Source organism: Heptranchias perlo, chromosome 2 (assembly GCF_035084215.1).
Source record: "Heptranchias perlo isolate sHepPer1 chromosome 2, sHepPer1.hap1, whole genome shotgun sequence".
NCBI lineage: Eukaryota > Metazoa > Chordata > Chondrichthyes > Hexanchiformes > Hexanchidae > Heptranchias > Heptranchias perlo.
The window spans coordinates 29,998,256-30,015,742 of record NC_090326.1 but is presented as its reverse complement, the minus strand read 5'-3'; the positions used below and the strand labels follow the sequence as shown (position 1 = coordinate 30,015,742).

At 43.1% G+C, this 17,487-nt stretch overlaps 1 protein-coding gene across 3 annotated transcripts in view; it reads right to left on the bottom strand.

The window, feature by feature from the left end:
* Positions 1 to 12,643, bottom strand: part of LOC137336223 (protein DEK-like) — a 44,874-nt gene extending 32,231 nt beyond the window's left edge. For 2 of the 3 annotated variants that reach the window (XM_068001644.1, XM_068001646.1), the window contains exons 1-3: positions 12,538 to 12,642; positions 1,266 to 1,435; positions 1,066 to 1,179 (exon numbers count right to left, since the gene is read on the bottom strand). In XM_068001644.1, coding sequence (XP_067857745.1) covers positions 1,066 to 1,179; positions 1,266 to 1,425 — 274 coding nt within the window. In that variant the 5' untranslated portion in view covers positions 1,426 to 1,435; positions 12,538 to 12,642. Of the gene's footprint in view, positions 1 to 1,065; positions 1,180 to 1,265; positions 1,436 to 12,537 lie in introns of all 3 variants that reach the window. The other variant, XM_068001645.1, reaches the window with a different exon arrangement.
* Positions 12,644 to 17,487: the final 4,844 nt, after the last annotated feature.

Sequence of the window (17,487 nt, the reverse complement as noted above, 5' to 3'; positions counted from 1 at the left end):
AAGTAAGATTTTTTTTAGAAAGAGATTTTTAAAATGTCAAATTTTAACAACAATTTACTACGTGCAAGAATGAGATTGAGCAGTTTAAATTGTTCCTTTTCTGGGCCAGAGAAGTTGAATGGCATTGCATTAAACAATTGCTGTTAAGTTTCAGCCCTAACTTCTTGCGGTGAGTTTAATAGGTAATTATTGTGCAAATCCAGCAAATTCTTAACATAACGGGGAAGCTAAGGGCGAGATGTCGTTTGTGCAAAGCAAACAGTGGAGCGGTACAAATCACAAGCAAGTTCTGGAGATTTGCAACTCACTGCGTATCCCTTAATCCCCTGAACTTGCTGGCCGATTTGTACATTAGTAACGCCGTGTGTCATAAACATGCCATTAATTTTCCAGCAAGATTCCGCCCATTAAGTACATCTAGTTGGAGGGGTTGTTCTGTACAAATACAGCCTTGTTAATTTAACAGATTAAAATTTGTTGAAATACTCAAAGCAAAAAATGTTAAAACTGAGAATTCTCTTCCTCCCCCTTTGGAAAAAAAACACCTGGCTAAAAATCTCTCAAATAAATCCAACTACTACACAAGTATTACTTCCAATGGTCAAATTTTTCAACCATATAGTTGCTACACTTTAACCAGTGACATACACAGCTTCCAAAAAAAGAGCTAACAACCCATGACTTCCACATAAAAATGCTTCCCCAGATATTATATGGTCTTTGTTTAGCAACAACATATTGCACACCAACTCATGATGGTTTATATATAGTCAATATTCTTATTTTCCTTTAAATTCTGCTATCTTAATTGGAACACAATAGATCACAGCAGCCTCCCTCTACACTGCAGTTCCAGGATTTGTATCCCGCATCCGTTCTACTCAAGAATATAAGTCCTGGAATGAAATAAAGCCTTTCAGCCCTTCATGCCTGCTCCTTCCACAGACCATACAATAACCTGCTCCATCATCAATTCCAAGCAACTTTTCTCCCTGCCATCCCAACATAAAATCAAGCACAACAAAAATCCAGGCAACTGTGACCACAAAGCTTTGAAATGTTTACCTTCAGGAATACTAAACGTCTCTTTTGCAGATGGTGTCACTTGTAAAGTCAGTCTTTCTACTTTTTTCTTTTCTCTTTTCCCCTCTACGATGGGACTTCTTTCCAATAATCCAACTGCAACATTAAAAAAAACAATATTCCTGTAAGTGAGAGATTAGGCTTCAAATTCTTAAAATCAGTAGCACTGATTAGCACTTTACCCCTCTCTTCTTCTTCTTCCTCTTGATCACTCTCCTCAGATTTTTCATCTTTTTCTTCTACTTTGGCAGGCGGTTTGTCAGGCTTATTTCTCTTCTTTGTCCCTTCAGCCTTGCTCCCTTTCTCAGGTGTAGCCATCTTTGAATCTGCTTCTGTCGACATATTAGAATTTCTATCAATACACAAAAAATGCCTATCAGTTCATAAGAAGCTGACATTCAAATTTTCACAAAATGTATATGGAATGCATCATGATCTGCTAGAATTATGAAGCTCTAAGCTCATTAATGTATAAATAACAGTGTCTTTTTTTTCTTTCCATGTGTATCTGAACAGTGCAGAAGTCCAAAGTTTTCTAAACATTCCACAATAAATGCACAACATACATATCAATTAGAATTTTGCTGATCACCAATATCACATTTTTCTATCATTCAGAAATATATAAAATCACTCCTTCAATACTTCAACTTTTCAGAGCGTCAGTCTTTTTTCTCAATCTTCCCAAGTTGGGAGGTAACTCTTAACAAAAGACTTGGATGACTTCTCAAGAGGCAAACTTCCACAGAAAGGGAGCCCTCACGACAAATTTTCCACCATTGCTCACACTGGCAATCTCATCCAAAGACTGAAGCTATAGTGTAGGGTAAAAGTATAAATACACACATTAAGATAAGGTTGTAAACTTGGCTCATCTAAATCAGAATTCAGCACACTACTGCTTCAGCTACTCAGGGTGTCACATTTTCACACAACCAGATTGTCCAGAAAATAAAACAATCACTGGGTAAATTTCTCCTATCCCAAAAGAATTTTTTCCAATTAAAAAAAAGGTTATTCAAATCCCAATACAATATGGGACAAAGAACTTCCATTTGGCACGCACATTTTAAACTGACCAACTGTACCAGTGTGGACAAAGTTATCAGTTTTCAAGTTACTAATCTAGGACCAATACACATAGAAAACTACTAGTTCTGGTTCCAAGAAAACTTACTGCTTCAACATTCCTTACCCCGATCCAAAACCTCTGCACAAAAATACCACCGGCAAGGCTTTACAAATAGTTTCTTTTGCCTGTGAAACTCTCTCCAACGCATATCATCTGGAATCTCATCCCTTGTACAAAATTTAAATGAAAAATTATCACTTACTGAATGACCTTTCACTGAACTAAGGTTATTTGAACATGCATTTGGCAATGGGAAATCTGACAGCCACTGATACTGCCATGCAGTTTCTCCAAAATTTTCAGTACTTCCAGAGTCTATTTCTTGAATATCTGCCTTCTGATAATCTCCTATACATCAAAACTACAAAACAAGATTAAAATATTATTGGAGCTATTATTGCCGCAAGCTCTGAACAGCAATCCAAATTGCCTCATTTTCTGCTCTTAGCAACCATCTTACCCAATTGATTTCTGAAGATCCAATTCCTCCAACCTTCTCCCAATCCCACACATCCCAATCCCACCAGATCAACAATCCCCTCAATGTTTTTACACTTGTGAACAAGGCCTTGCCATCCACAATTTCCTTGTGAACAATTTCATTGATATCCTTGCAGACAAATAAGGCACGCAAGTGGTGATTTTTTCCCCCTTATAGAAGCCTCCCTGCAGAGTATACTTTCTACCTGCCGTAATTGCTGCGATAGTGGTGTGACCCTCATCCGTTCTCCTCCTTCGAACACCTCACTCTTATCCATTCCTCCCACCTCATTTAGAATCCTCATTTTACCCTTCCCTTCGCCTCTGCATTGAATAACTATTATCCTGGAAAGACTTCAAGTGGATATAGACAGGCTGGTGGGCGGTCATGTGACAGATGAAATTTAACGCAGAAAAATGCGAAGTGATACATTTCGGTAGGAAGAACGGGGAGAGGCAATATAAACTAGAGGGCACAATTCTAAAAGGGGTACAGGAACATAGAGATCTGAGGGTATATGCGCACCAATCGTTAAAGGTGGCAGGGCAGGTTGAGAAAGCATACAGGATCCTGGGCTTTGTAAATAGAGGCATAAAGTACAAAAGTATGGAAGTCATGAAGAACTTTCATAAAACACTGGATCAACCGCAGCTGGAGTATTGTGTCCAGTTCTGGACACTGCAATTCAGGAAGGATGTGATGGCCTTAGAGAGGTTGCAGAAGAGATTTACTAGAATGATTCCAGGAATGAGGGACTTTAGTTACGTGGATAGACTGGAGAAGCTCGGGTTGTTCTCCATGGAACAGAGAAGGTTGAGAGGAGATTTGATAGACGTATTCAAAATCATGAAGGGTCTAGCAGAGTAGATAGAGAGAAACTGTTCCTACTGGTGTAAGGGTCAAGAACCAGAGGACATAGATTTAAGGTAATTGGCAAAAGAAACAAAGGCGACATGAGGAAAAGCTTTTTTTACACAAGTGGTTAGGATCTGGAATGCACTGCCCGAGGGATGGTGGAGGCAGATTCAATCACGATCTTCAAAAAGGGAACTGGATAAGTACTTGAAAGGAAGAAATTTGAAGGGCTACAGGGGTAGGGTGGGGAAGTGGGACTAGTTGGATTGCTCTTGCATAGAGCCGGCGTGAATTCGATGGGCCGAACGGCCTCCTTCCGTGCTGCAAATCTTTCTATGAATCCAACATACACCTCAAGTCCCCTGGACTCCTTTCCTCTGATTTCACCCTTCATATACCGCCCCCCCCACTCCACTCATATCTTTGGTCAACCCTATCATCTCCCATGGTCTCTCTGAAGCTGAAGTCTTAAATCACTGACAAAGTTGTCTCTGACCACTTCTGTCTCCCTTACCATTCATATCGCCATTCCTCAAATCCACTATTCTTACCATCTGCCCAGAGAAAACTCTCCTACAACTCCCCTGCCTTTGCCCCTCCACAATACCACTGCTGTTGATTTGCTTAATTGTTCCTTTCAAATCACTGTTTCCTATTTCATCGCAACCTAGATGAGCTACATCTGCACTCCCTTAAGACAGAGGGGTGCAAACTCAAACATACAACTGTGATAGTTAACATTCACCATTATTAACCATTATCATGCTTCTTTCCTTGGCCAAAACTTCTTACTATTCCAGGTTCATCCTGGAGGCCAACGATACCCCCAAGCTTTTTTCCACGACCAACAGCTCCCTTAAAACCTGCTTCCCTTACCCTCACAGCAAACACAAGTGCGAGGAGCTCGTGGGTTCCTTCACCATTGAGATCAAGACCATCTATGCATCTATCTCAGCTTGTTCCTTTCCCCTGGCCCCAATCCTTAACCTCTCTCCAGTCTCTTACCCACTCTAACTCTGTACCCTCATCTTTTTGCAGTTTCTCCCCCGTCTGCTTCCACCATCCTCTCTAAGCTCATCTTGTTCACAACAGTGACGTCTTGCTCTCTCTCAACCTCCCTTCCTGGCTCCCAGGTTAGCTGACAGTCCATGGCTCCCTTTCCCCTTCAAAACCACTGCCAATATCCCCTCTGCAAAAAATAAAACACCCCCAACCAATCCTCTCCAATTGCTGCCCTATCTGCACTTTCCCTTTCCTATCTAAAGTCCCAAAACTTGTCACCTCCCAGCTCATGCCCACCTCTCCACAATTCCCTGTTTAAATCCCTCCAAACCAGCTTCTGCCCAGCACCGCACCGACGCAGCTCTTAAAAGTCACGATGGAAAGGATATGGGGGATAGAAGCTTAACTCGAGGTTGACTAGGACACTCAGGTTGCAAACACTGATTCAGCCTAAGACAGTGGCAGGGAGGTGAATAAAGTTAGTGTTGAGGGCCAAAGACAATGGTTTTCCAAATGTTCAGCTGCAGGAAATTGTGGATTCATGCCCAACTAGAAGTCAGATAAGCAATCTGACTGTGCAAGAGAGAGAGCTGGGTGTCATCGGTGTACATTTATGCAGATTATGTCGTCAAGGGGCAGCATGTACATGAGGAGGCGGAGGGGATCAGGCATAGATCTTAATGGACTCCTGAAGCGAATGACATTGGGGTGGGAAGAAAAGGAAGATGGTTGGGGTTGTCAGAGAAGGCCAATCATTGCAGCCACAGGACATTAAAGAAATTCCTCAAGAAACTGTGCTCATCCCAACCACCTTCCACTACTTCATCAATGGCCTTCTCTCAGTGACGAGGTCAGCAGTGGAGCTGGTTGCTGATGGTTTAATTATGCCCAGCTCTATTCACAACTCCTCCAATAACAAAGCAGCCCATGCTAGCCTACAGCAGGACCTGGACAACATCCACGCATAGGCTGATCCGTGCGAGGTAACGACCATCTCAAAAAAGAAAATGCTTGGCTATTTCATCCGACCTACAATAGCACCACCATTGCCAAGTCCCTCATTGTCAACATATTTGGGGTCATCACTGACCTGACCTGAAACTTAACTACATGAGTATACCATAACACCACAATAGCAGGGGAGAGATTGGGTATTCTGCAATGAGTGGCTCACCTTGCAGCCCTTCAAAGCCACTCTACCATCGACAAAGCTCAAATCAAGAGTGTAATGGCATAATCACCTGGAAGAGTGTAGCTGCAACAATACTGAACAAGCTTGACATCATCCGGATAAAGCAGTCTGCTTGATCGGAGGCCATGATACCGAACTCAATATCTACCCCCTCCACCACTGGCACACTATGGCTACAGCATGCATTATCTACAGAATGAATTTACTGCAGTAACTCACCAAGTTGACTTTGAAAGCACATCCCAGCCCTATGACTCCATCTACTGAGAAGGACAAGTGTAGCAAGACCATAGGAACACCATCACCCAAGATCATCTCCAAGTCATATAATACCCTAATTTAGACATCATAATTGGTCAAAATCCCAGAATTTCATACCTAACACTATCATGGAAGCACAATCATCACAAGGACTGCAGTAGTTCAAGGTGGGGAACCACCACCATCTCAGCATGGGCAAAAAATGTGACCTTGCAGCATCGCCAATATCCCATCAGCATTTTGAAAAGAAAACAAAAAATTGTGTTTGGATTTTCCTTCTTCTATCCATTTATCTTGTATGGTTTATATTTTGTTCTTAGTGGTTTCACTTTATTTTGGCAGTGGAACAGTGTGCTTTAATTTTCTTTGATGGCTGAACTATTACAAATCAACTACCAGTCAGGTAAGATATATAGTTAAACATTAATAATCAGAAGTGATTCATCCTATTCACACACAACATTTTAAATGTGTGCCAGCTGATGGAAGTGCTGCTGTGCATTGCTGCTTTCTTGGAGTCTGGTCCAATCTCCTAGGCAGTGAGTTTAAACAGTTGCAGGCACAATGAGCTCAAAATTGTACTTATCACTCAACCTGAGCTGGAGACAAGGGAGCACCAGCTAGGTGGTGTACAGTACTAACTACATTTTACAATGTCAGCCGTGGCTCAGTGATAGCACGAACATCTCTGAGTCAGAAGACTATGGGTTCAAGTCCCACTCCAGAGGCTTGAGGACAAAATCTAAGCGGACATTCCACTGCAGTACAGAGGAAGTGCTGCACTGTCGGGGGTGCCGTCTTTCGGATCAGACGTTCAACCAAGGCCCCGTCTGCCCTCTCAGGTGGGCGCAGAAGATCCCGTGGCACTATATCGAAGGAGGGCAGGGGAGTTCTCTCCAGTGTCCAAGCCAATATTTATCCCTCAACCAACATCACAAAAACAGATTATCTGGTCACCATCTCATTGCTGTTTGTGGGAGCTCGCTGTGTGCAAATCGCTGTGTGTAAAACTGCCGCGTTTCCTACATTACAACAGTGACTACACTTTAAAAAGTACTTAATTGGCTGCAAAGCACTTTGGGACGTCCCAAGGTCGTGAAAGGTGCTATATAAATGCAAGTCTTTCTTTCTTCTAAAGCAGCATTAATCATCAGCCTTGCACTGTTGACAGAATGGAGTAAATCATAGAATCATAGAAGTTACAACATGGAAACAGGCCCTTCGGCCCAACATGTCCATGTCGCCCAGTTTATACCACTAAGCTAGTCCCAATTGCCTGCACTTGGCCCATATCCCTCTATACCCATCTTACTCATGTAACTGTCCAAATGCTTTTTAAAAGACAAAATTGTACCCGCCTCTACTACTGCCTCTGGCAGCTCGTTCCAGACACTCACCACCCTTTGAGTGAAAAAATTGCCCCTCTGGACCCTTTTGTATCTCTCCCCTCTCACCTTAAATCTATGCCCCCTCGTTATAGACTCCCCTACCTTTGGGAAAAGATTTTGACTATCGACCTTATCTATGCCCCTCATTATTTTATAGACTTCTATAAGATCACCCCTTAACCTCCTACTCTCCAGGGAAAAAAGTCCCAGTCTGTCTAACCTCTCCCTGTAAGTCAAACCATCAAGTCCCGGTAGCATCCTAGTAAATCTTTTCTGCACTCTTTCTAGTTTAATAATATCCTTTCTATAATAGGGTGACCAGAACTGTACACAGTACTCCAAGTGTGGCCTCACCAATGCCCTGTACAACTTCAACAAGACATCCCAACTCCTGCATTCAATGTTCTGACCAATGAAACCAAGCATGCCGAATGCCTTCTTCACCACCCTATCCACCTGTGACTCCACTTTCAAGGAGCTATGAATCTGTACTCCTAGATCTCTTTGTTCTATAACTCTCCCCAACGCCCTACCATTAACGAAGTAGGTCCTGGCCCGATTCGATCTACCAAAATGCATCACCTCACATTTATCTAAATTAAACTCCATCTGCCATTCATCGGCCCACTGGCCCAATTTATCAAGATCCCGTTGCAATCCCAGATAACCTTTTTCACTGTCCACAATGCCACCAATCTTGGTGTCATCTGCAAACTTACTAACCATGCCTCCTAAATTCTCATCCAAATCATTAATATAAATAACAAATAACAGCGGACCCAGCACCGATCCCTGAGGCACACCGCTGGACACAGGCATCCAGTTTGAAAAACAACCCTCTACAACCACCCTCTGTCTTCTGTCGTCAAGCCAATTTTGTATCCAATTGGCTACCTCACCTTGGATCCCATGAGATTTAACCTTATGTAACAACCTACCATGCGGTACCTTGTCAAATGCTTTGCTGAAGTCCATGTAGACCACGTCTACAGCACAGCCCTCATCTATCTTCTTGGTTACCCCTTCAAAAAACTCAATCAAATTCGTGAGACATGATTTTCCTCTCACAAAACCATGCTGACTGTTCCTAATTAGTCCCTGCCTCTCCAAATGCCTGTAGATCCTGTCCCTCAGAATACCCTCTAACAACTTACCCACTACAGATGTCAGGCTCACTGGTCTGTAGTTCCCAGGCTTTTCCCTGCCGCCCTTCTTAAACAAAGGCACAACATTTGCTACCCTCCAATCTTCAGGCACCTCACCTGTAGCGGTGGATGATTCAAATATCTCTGCTAGGGGACCCGCAATTTCCTCCCTAACCTCCCATAACGTCCTGGGATACATTTTGCAGACCAGTAATGACCAGTCATTACTGGTCTGCAAAATGTCAAGAGGAATAAAGTAAACATTGCACGTGTGCTCTCTTGGCTGGTGTGCACATTCGACTACCAGTAGTGGTGCTCTGTCCATCTAGTCTTGCAGTTTGAGTTTTAAAGAATAAATGTGTCACCTTTACTCAGCCAGTAGTGTCAGTGCCAATGGTTCCCTTCTAATTTTGCACCTTGCCAAGTACATGATGGTCCATACTAACTGTGATATTGTCAATCAGAAAGCCATCAGGAACTCTACATACTTAGACACAAAACCTTTTAATAGTTAGTTAATTTAGGTAAATTTAAGATGGGTACATGATGTTATGGAAAGATGTCAACACCGCCCCACAAAAGAGAATAGTGCAAATTATTTATAAATCTTTGCGGTCGCATCAGATAGCGCCAACTTTCCTCGTACAAGATGTTATCACAGCGCTGGGTTGAATAAGCTCCAAATTATTGTGCATAACCAAGTTTTATTGCACTCCCATAGTTTCAGTTTCTCTACTTTCTCAACTATAAAATGAAAACCCACAAAAAGCAGAAACGAGCAATACTAAATTAACACAATGCAATTGAAACTTTCAAACATTATGAAGGTTCTCACAATAAATCATTCAACATTACGTCTGCTTTCCTCGCCCTCTCAAAGCTCCAGGTACACTATCTTAGGTACTGAAGCTGGGGTCAGTCATACTTCGGGTTTAAGAAATTTGGTTTGTATGCCTTCTAATAGTTAATTAGTATAGCAGTTAAGTTACATTCAATTGGAACTAGAGATGTGCTAAATAAAAAATACAAGCCAACAAGAAACCACAATTTAACATTATAACAATGTTCTTACTACTTTAAATCATATCTAAAACTAAAAAGCAGAAATGCCCCCATGAAGTTACCACATAATTGGAAGAAGTTAATTTGTGATGCTGCTGCAATATGTTAAGCAGTTATAAAGAACCAAGTTGCACTGTCTTAAACAGGAGCTTGTATCGCGAGAAATAGTCACACATGGTGAAGCAGAATTTGACTTTTTCCAATAATCCAGCTTGCTGATTCTTGCTAGCCCTGCTTAATAATTAGAATTTAACTAGCATAATATGCAGTGATGGTTCAAAAAATGTTAGAACATGGGTCAGCTCAAGCATGCCAAGTGTACATAATGAACTGAATTTCAGGTATAAGAGGTAGCCACAAGGAGGAGTGAAAGGTCAGTCTGAACTACTCTAGGTCACAGTGCTCTAGAATAGTGCATAAATATTATTTGATTGGCAGGAACCAAATATAAAGACTGCCGCACACATTTAGCCACTATGCACTACAAGTTCTGAAGATATTTCAACAAAAGCTCCTAATCAATTTTCGCTCCCTTAGATTTCAAACATGGATGAACAGTTTCAGCACAAATATCACAATCACCAACAAAAATCTGCATCAACATATGCACCTTTAACATAAAAAAAGTCTTAAAGAGCTTCAGGGGGAGGAACAAGCACCAAACCACAGTAAGAGTGGTGACCAAAAGCTTGGACAAAAAGTTGAGTCTACAATAGCCTTTGAAAGCTGAGAGAGTAGAGAGACAGTGTCATTTAAGAAGGAAGTGCCACAGAATAGGGCCAAGGCAGGCTCTGCCACCAATGGAGGAGCAAAGAAAGGTGGAAGGCTGCACAGAAAGCTATAGTCAGAAGACTGAGCAGGTTGCAGCTGTAAGGCAAGGTGAAGACATGGAGAGATTTCAAGGTGTGGGCAAGGATATTAAATTCAATGCATTGAGGATCAGGGAGCCAATTTAGATTAGCAAGCATAGGAGTGATGGGCGAGTGAGAGGATAAAGGCAACTGAGTTTTGGACATGTTGGAGGTTGTGGAGGGAGGAGGATAGACCAACAAGAAGGGCATTGAAGTAGTCAAGTCAAAATAGAACTAATGCACAGATAAAGGTTTCAGCATGAGTAGGGGTAACTTAGGGGAAGAAGGGGGTAGCATTTCGGAGGTGAAAGTAGGCAGTCTTGAACGTGAGTTTTGACGCTCAGCACTAGATCGAACAACAACGTACATTTATACAGCACCTTTAATGTAGTAAAATATCCCAAGGCGCTTCACAGAAGCGATCAAACAAAATCTGACACCGACCCACATAAGATGACATTCGGACAGGTGACCAAAAGGTAGGTCACCTGTCAAAGAGGTAGGTTTTAAGGAGTGAGAGGTGGAGAGGTTTAGGGCAGGAATTCCACAGCTGATAGCAAGGCTGCCAATGGTGGAGCAATTAAAATCAGGGATGCACAAGAGGCCAGAGTGGGAGGAGTGCAGAGATCTCAGAGGGTTGTAGGAGCTAGGGAGCGGCGAGGTCATGGACGGATTTGAAAACCAAGGATGAGAATTTTAAAATCAAGGCATTGCCGGACAGAGTACTGCGGTTTTGCAAAACCTGAATCAAGTTGTGCAAGTGGCCAGAAAGGAAGTCAGAAGAAAGGAACAGTGCTGGACTAAACACTGCAGTCTCACTACATTTCTAAGAGCAAATTTCACTAGCACACCAGTCCTGCAATATAAGCAGATTATCTCAACGAATTGGCACCTATATAGCATTACTGGTGATATTCAAAGAGGCTTGGTTTAATAGAATGAATGCCAGCCAGTTTAATGTTGTATCTTCATTAATGGTAGGTACTGTGACATAGGACCTCATTAAACACCATACCATTTTCAATAATGGATTGCATGAAGATTCACTAACTTTTGTATATACATTCTATAAAGTCAAAAGGTAACACCAAGAGTTATTCTAATTGTGTTCTGGATTATATAACAAAAGAATATCAAGATGTTCCCATTTACTAGGCTCTCAAGCAGCCCATTTGGCACTAGTTCAGCCACAAATGAACTGGCATAAGCCAAGAGTTTTTGGTGGACGTCTGTTTCATGACATTAGTTTGCCAGTTCAATCGAGACGGCAATGGAATTTATTTTCCTGTTAATTTTATTTTAACATTTGTTCAGAGATCCATTGGAGCCTATTTAAAGAAACAACTATTTGAATAGGCAAAAGTGCTAGTACTGTGGTCTGAAGAGATGCCACTTGTTTTATAACAATTTATTTTCACAATCCCTCTTCCTAATGCAATACGCCTCCAGTTTTACTTCCAGTGTAACACGCTCCCGTGGATCTGAACCCCATTGGAAGTGGACTGAGTGAGTGAGAGAGAAACTGCTTCATTCCACTGGAAGATCCGATGGCGGGAAACACAAAAACAAGAGGTGGTGGGGGGGGAATAAGGAAAGGAAACTGCAGCCTGCATCGCTCAGGCAAGAAACAGCGGGCGGGGCGGGGAGGAGATGGGATTTAACTTAATTCACAGCGGCCTTTAAAGCTACCACACTCCCAATTGATTATGGTGTAAATTACGCGGGCGGGGGGGGGCACAGCCTGGCCCGGACCCGCGGGCTCCGCCTCCCTCCGAGGGAATGGTGGCGTTACCATCCCGGGGTCGGGGTCTGGGCCTGGGCCTCTCTCCGGCCCCGGGTGTGCGAGTCGAGTCGCTCTCTCCTCCCGCCCGCCGATCCAGGGCCGAAGTACGAATTCCAGTCAGCCTGGCCCGGAGCTGCCTGGTTGACAGGGTGGACCCGGTTGCGGGGCCACGACGGCCTGCTCCGAGCACCAGAGGCCGGCGCGGTTCCGAGCCCTGCAGCGCCTTTCCTCCGTCTCCATCCCCGACGACCATTTCCCCTCCCGTAAAGCACGAAAGACGAACGGGCCGGTGCGGGACTCACCTGCGCTCGGTGTGAGGCCGGAATCGAGCCGCTTTCACTCAGTCGCTCGGCTGCGGGTCGGCGGATTGACAGCCGCTCGATTCAAAATGGCAGTTGTGGCGCACGCGGGAAAACGGCGACCAATCGGAGCAAAGAAAGGGAGAGTGTGCGAGGGCACTTAGCAACCGGGGCACAGAGAGAGTAATGTGTATATAGTGTGGGACAGACATTTCTGAGTCTGCACAGAGAGAGTAATGTGTTTATAGTGAGGGGCAGACATTTCTGAGTGTGCACAGAGAGAGTAATGTGTATATAGTGTGGGACAGACATTTCTGAGTCTGCACAGAGAGAGTAATGTGTTTATAGTGAGGGGCAGACATTTCTGAGTGTGCACAGAGAGAGTAATGTGTATATAGTGAGGGGCAGACATTTCTGAGTGTACAGAGTAATGTGTATATAGTGTGGGACAGACATTTCTGAGTCTGCACAGAGAGAGTAATGTGTTTATAGTGAGGGGCAGACATTTCTGAGTCTGCACAGAGAGAGTAATGTGTATATAGTGTGGGACAGACATTTCTGAGTCTGCACAGAGAGAGTAATGTGTTTATAGTGAGGGGCAGACATTTCTGAGTGTGCACAGAGAGAGTAATGTGTATATAGTGAGGGACAGACATTTCTGAGTGTGCAGAGAGAGAGGGAGTAATGTGTATATAGTGAGGGACAGATATTTCTGAGTGTACAGAGTAATGTGTATATAGTGTGGGACAGACATTTCTGAGTCTGCACAGAGAGAGTAATGTGTTTATAGTGAGGGGCAGACATTTCTGAGTCTGCACAGAGAGAGTAATGTGTATATAGTGTGGGACAGACATTTCTGAGTCTGCACAGAGAGAGTAATGTGTTTATAGTGAGGGGCAGCCATTTCTGAGTGTGCACAGAGAGAGTAATGTGTATATAGTGAGGGACAGACATTTCTGAGTCTGCACAGAGAGAGTAATGTGTTTATAGTGAGGGGCAGACATTTCTGAGTCTGCACAGAGAGAGTAATGTGTATATAGTGTGGGACAGACATTTCTGAGTGCACAGAGAGAGTAATGTGTATATAGTGTGGGACAGACATTTCTGAGTCTGCACAGAGAGAGTAATGTGTTTATAGTGAGGGGCAGACATTTCTGAGTCTGCACAGAGAGAGTAATGTGTTTATAGTGAGGGGCAGACATTTCTGAGTCTGCACAGAGAGAGTAATGTGTTTATAGTGAGGGGCAGACATTTCTGAGTCTGCACAGAGAGAGTAATGTGTTTATAGTGAGGGGCAGACATTTCTGAGTCTGCACAGAGAGAGTAATGTGTATATAGTGTGGGACAGACATTTCTGAGTCTGCACAGAGAGAGTAATGTGTATATAGTGTGGGACAGACATTTCTGAGTCTGCACAGAGAGAGTAATGTGTTTATAGTGAGGGGCAGACATTTCTGAGTCTGCACAGAGAGAGTAATGTGTATATAGTGAGGGGCAGACATTTCTGAGTGTGCAGAGAGAGAGGGAGTAATGTGTATATAGTGAGGGACAGATATTTCTGAGTGTACAGAGTAATGTGTATATAGTGTGGGACAGACATTTCTGAGTCTGCACAGAGAGAGTAATGTGTTTATAGTGAGGGGCAGACATTTCTGAGTCTGCACAGAGAGAGTAATGTGTTTATAGTGAGGGGCAGACATTTCTGAGTCTGCACAGAGAGAGTAATGTGTATATAGTGAGGGACAGACATGTCTGAGTCTGCACAGAGAGAGTAATGTGTATATAGTGAGGGGCAGACATTTCTGAGTGTGCAGAGAGAGAGGGAGTAATGTGTATATAGTGAGGGACAGATATTTCTGAGTCTGCACAGAGAGAGTAATGTGTTTATAGTGAGGGGCAGACATTTCTGAGTCTGCACAGAGAGAGTAATGTGTATATAGTGAGGGGCAGACATTTCTGAGTCTGCACAGAGAGAGGAATGTGTTTATAATGAGGGGCAGACATTTCTGAGTCTGCACAGAGAGAGTAATGTGTTTATAGTGAGGGGCAGACATTTCTGAGTGTGCACAGAGAGAGTAATGTGTTTATAGTGTGGGACAGACATTTCTGAGTCTGCACAGAGAGAGTAATGTGTTTATAGTGAGGGGCAGACATTTCTGAGTGTGCAGAGAGAGAGGGAGTAATGTGTATATAGTGAGGGACAGATATTTCTGAGTGTACAGAGTAATGTGTATATAGTGTGGGACAGACATTTCTGAGTCTGCACAGAGAGAGTAATGTGTTTATAGTGAGGGGCAGACATTTCTGAGTCTGCACAGAGAGAGTAATGTGTTTATAGTGAGGGGCAGACATTTCTGAGTCTGCACAGAGAGAGTTATGTGTATATAGTGAGGGGCAGAGAGAGAGTAATGTGTATATAGTGAGGGACAGACATTTCTGAGTGTGCAGAGAGAGAGGGAGTAATGTGTATATAGTGAGGGACAGATATTTCTGAGTGTACAGAGTAATGTGTATATAGTGTGGGACAGACATTTCTGAGTCTGCACAGAGAGAGTAATGTGTTTATAGTGAGGGGCAGACATTTCTGAGTCTGCACAGAGAGAGTAATGTGTATATAGTGAGGGGCAGACATTTCTGAGTGTGCAGAGAGAGAGGGAGTAATGTGTATATAGTGAGGGACAGATATTTCTGAGTCTGCACAGAGAGAGTAATGTGTTTATAGTGAGGGGCAGACATTTCTGAGTCTGCACAGAGAGAGTAATGTGTATATAGTGAGGGGCAGACATTTCTGAGTCTGCACAGAGAGAGTAATGTGTTTATATTGAGGGGCAGACATTTCTGAGTCTGCACAGAGAGAGTAATGTGTATATAGTGTGGGACAGACATTTCTGAGTCTGCACAGAGAGAGTAATGTGTATATAGTGTGGGACAGACATTTCTGAGTCTGCACAGAGAGAGTAATGTGTATATAGTGTGGGACAGACATTTCTGAGTCTGCACAGAGAGAGTAATGTGTATATAATGAGGGGCAGACATTTCTGAGTGTGCACAGAGAGAGTAATGTGTATATAGTGAGGGGCAGAGAGAGAGTAATGTGTATATAGTGAGGGACAGACATTTCTGAGTGTGCACAGAGAGAGTAATGTGTATATAGTGAGGGGCAGAGAGAGAGTAATGTGTATATAGTGAGGGACAGACATTTCTGAGTCTGCACAGAGAGAGTAATGTGTATATAGTGAGGGGCAGACATTTCTGCGTGTGCACAGAGAGAGTAATGTGTATATAGTGAGGGACAGATATTTCTGAGTGTACAGAGTAATGTGTATATAGTGTGGGACAGACATTTCTGAGTCTGCACAGAGAGAGTAATGTGTTTATAGTGAGGGGCAGACATTTCTGAGTCTGCACAGAGAGAGTAATGTGTTTATAGTGAGGGGCAGACTTTTCTGAGTCTGCACCGAGAGAGTAATGTGTATATAGTGAGGGACAGACATTTCTGAGTCTGCACAGAGAGAGTAATGTGTTTATATTGAGGGGCAGACATTTCTGAGTCTGCACAGAGAGAGTAATGTGTATATAGTGTGGGACAGACATTTCTGAGTCTGCACAGAGAGAGTAATGTGTATATAGTGTGGGACAGACATTTCTGAGTCTGCACAGAGAGAGTAATGTGTATATAGTGTGGGACAGACATTTCTGAGTGTGCACAGAGAGAGTAATGTGTTTATAGTGAGGGGCAGAGAGAGAGTAATGTGTATATAGTGAGGGACAGACATTTCTGAGTCTGCACAGAGAGAGTAATGTGTATATAATGAGGGACAGACATTTCTGAGTGTGCACAGAGAGAGTAATGTGTATACAGTGAGGGACAGATATTTCTGAGTGTACAGAGTAATGTGTATATAGTGTGGGACAGACATTTGAGTCTGCACAGAGAGAGTAATGTGTTTATAGTGAGGGGCAGACATTTCTGAGTCTGCACAGAGAGAGTAATGTGTTTATAGTGAGGGGCAGACATTTCTGAGTGTGCACAGAGAGAGTAATGTGTATATAGTGAGGGACAGACATTTCTGAGTCTGCACAGAGAGAGTAATGTGTTTATAGTGAGGGGCAGACATTTCTGAGTCTGCACAGAGAGAGTAATGTGTATATCGTGTGGGACAGACATTTCTGAGTCTGCACAGAGAGAGTAATGTGTATATCGTGTGGGACAGACATTTCTGAGTCTGCACAGAGAGAGTAATGTGTATATAGTGTGGGACAGACATTTCTGAGTCTGCACAGAGAGAGTAATGTGTATATAGTGTGGGACAGACATTTCTGAGTGCACAGAGAGAGTAATGTGTATATAGTGTGGGACAGACATTTCTGAGTCTGCACAGAGAGAGTAATGTGTTTATAGTGAGGGGCAGACATTTCTGAGTCTGCACAGAGAGAGTAATGTGTTTATAGTGAGGGGCAGACATTTCTGAGTCTGCACAGAGAGAGTAATGTGTTTATAGTGAGGGGCAGACATTTCTGAGTCTGCACAGAGAGAGTAATGTGTTTATAGTGAGGGGCAGACATTTCTGAGTCTGCACAGAGAGAGTAATGTGTATATAGTGTGGGACAGACATTTCTGAGTCTGCACAGAGAGAGTAATGTGTTTATAGTGAGGGGCAGACATTTCTGAGTCTGCACAGAGAGAGTAATGTGTATATAGTGAGGGGCAGACATTTCTGAGTGTGCAGAGAGAGAGGGAGTAATGTGTATATAGTGAGGGACAGATATTTCTGAGTGTACAGAGTAATGTGTATATAGTGTGGGACAGACATTTCTGAGTCTGCACAGAGAGAGTAATGTGTTTATAGTGAGGGGCAGACATTTCTGAGTCTGCACAGAGAGAGTAATGTGTTTATAGTGAGGGGCAGACATATTCTGAGTCTGCACAGAGAGAGTTATGTGTATATAGTG